Source organism: Labrus bergylta, chromosome 1 (genome assembly GCF_963930695.1).
Source record: "Labrus bergylta chromosome 1, fLabBer1.1, whole genome shotgun sequence".
Classification (NCBI taxonomy): Eukaryota; Metazoa; Chordata; class Actinopteri; order Labriformes; family Labridae; genus Labrus; species Labrus bergylta.
In genome coordinates, this window is record NC_089195.1 from 37,180,164 (window position 1) to 37,181,554 (window position 1,391).

The 1,391-nt window shown below is 43.2% G+C and overlaps 1 protein-coding gene across 2 annotated transcripts in view; it reads right to left on the reverse strand.

The window, feature by feature from the left end:
- LOC109980112 (protein PET117 homolog, mitochondrial) overlaps window positions 1-1,391 on the reverse strand; it is a 3,739-nt gene extending 2,348 nt beyond the window's left edge. For both annotated transcript variants that reach the window (XR_002277746.3, XM_020628683.3), the window contains exon 1: window positions 1,194-1,391. Coding sequence is in view for 1 of the 2 variants with exons in the window: in XM_020628683.3 (XP_020484339.1) it covers window positions 1,194-1,289 (96 nt within the window). In the remaining variant the exon portion in view is untranslated. The remainder of the gene's footprint in view (window positions 1-1,193) is intronic.

The following is a 1,391-nucleotide window of genomic DNA, read 5'->3' on the forward strand; positions in this document are numbered from 1 at the left end:
CTGGAGTCGATCTCACCAGAGAAAAAATGTGTGTAAATAAATGCAAGCGATGTGCTTTTCTACGATCAACCCAGCAGTCTCCTGTCATGTGAATCAAACAGTGGCTCAGTGTTTGTTTTGAAATACATCGTCACTGTTTCAAAGTATTTCTTTGTCAGAATGGGTCAAAGTGGTGTAGAGGTCTGTTACGTTGTGGTCTGTAAGGCTGTAGCCTCGGGTAAAAACCTTTATATGTGCAGGTATCTGAAGATAAACGATACGGTATAAAAGATACGTAATGGATTTGATGAAGTGTCACTGTTCAGGTGGTGCACGCTGTAAGGCAGGACGCAGGTGATTAGGGGTTAATTTAGTTTTAGTGAGATCGAATCCAGCTCGGCGCGATCATGAACATGGATTATATTTTCTTTATTTTGTATTTTTCTTAGGTGGCTGGGATGAAGTGCTCACTCATACAATCATATTTACCGCAGTAGATTTAAAACGCGACTTGAAATCAGTGCAAATATGATCAGACAGGCATTCTCCAGGTCAGCTACGTTTCCTCTCCAAAGTCGGAAACATCTGCTGTCGGGTCCGTTCGGGAACCAGACAACATACAACACCGGGGCTCGAACCCTGACCGACCCTACCACTGATCCGAAGCCACCCTGTTCAACTTTTAATTCACTTTGCAAGCTTTATCGGCATGAATGTAACGGACAACACTCCCAAAGCATGACATAATAACAAACTGTTGAAGAACAACAGTAATAAACAAGGTTCATCCTGTGTGGCCGGTGTTACGGTTTAAAGAGTGACCGTGTTATCTGGTGACTTTCACACTAAATGCGTGCGTGGTTGTCGTGGTTACAACAGATAAAAACTTTATTTAATAGTTAACTAAAACAATTATAATGAACTTAATTAAAATTATGACCAAAACTAAGAGTCATTTGTTAGGACACTTTCTCTGCTGTAACCACGACAACCAGACACATTTCAGGCTGAAAGTCAGCAGATAACACGGTCACTCTTTACACCGTAACACCGGCGCAAACTAAACAGCCGTTTATATTATTTTAATGTATTTATAAGAATATTCTTTTTGTCTGTGAAACGCCATAGAAAGTGTTTCATCGTCCTGTGACCTCCCTCCACAGCTAACTGTTAGCCCCGCTCCCGTTAGTCCGGCTTGGCTCGGCTCGGCTCACCTGTCTGTCCCAGGTCTGTTTGAGGTGCACACCTGCCACGGTGCTCAGAGTCAGAACCACAGAAACACCGAGAACCACCTTAGAGGCTGTAGACATCACGTTGGCTTTAGCTGAAGGTTAGCCAGCTGCTAACTGGCTGGTTAGCTGTTGTTAGCTCTCACTCACGTTCTTCTTCTCTTCTTCTTCTTTCCGTCTTTT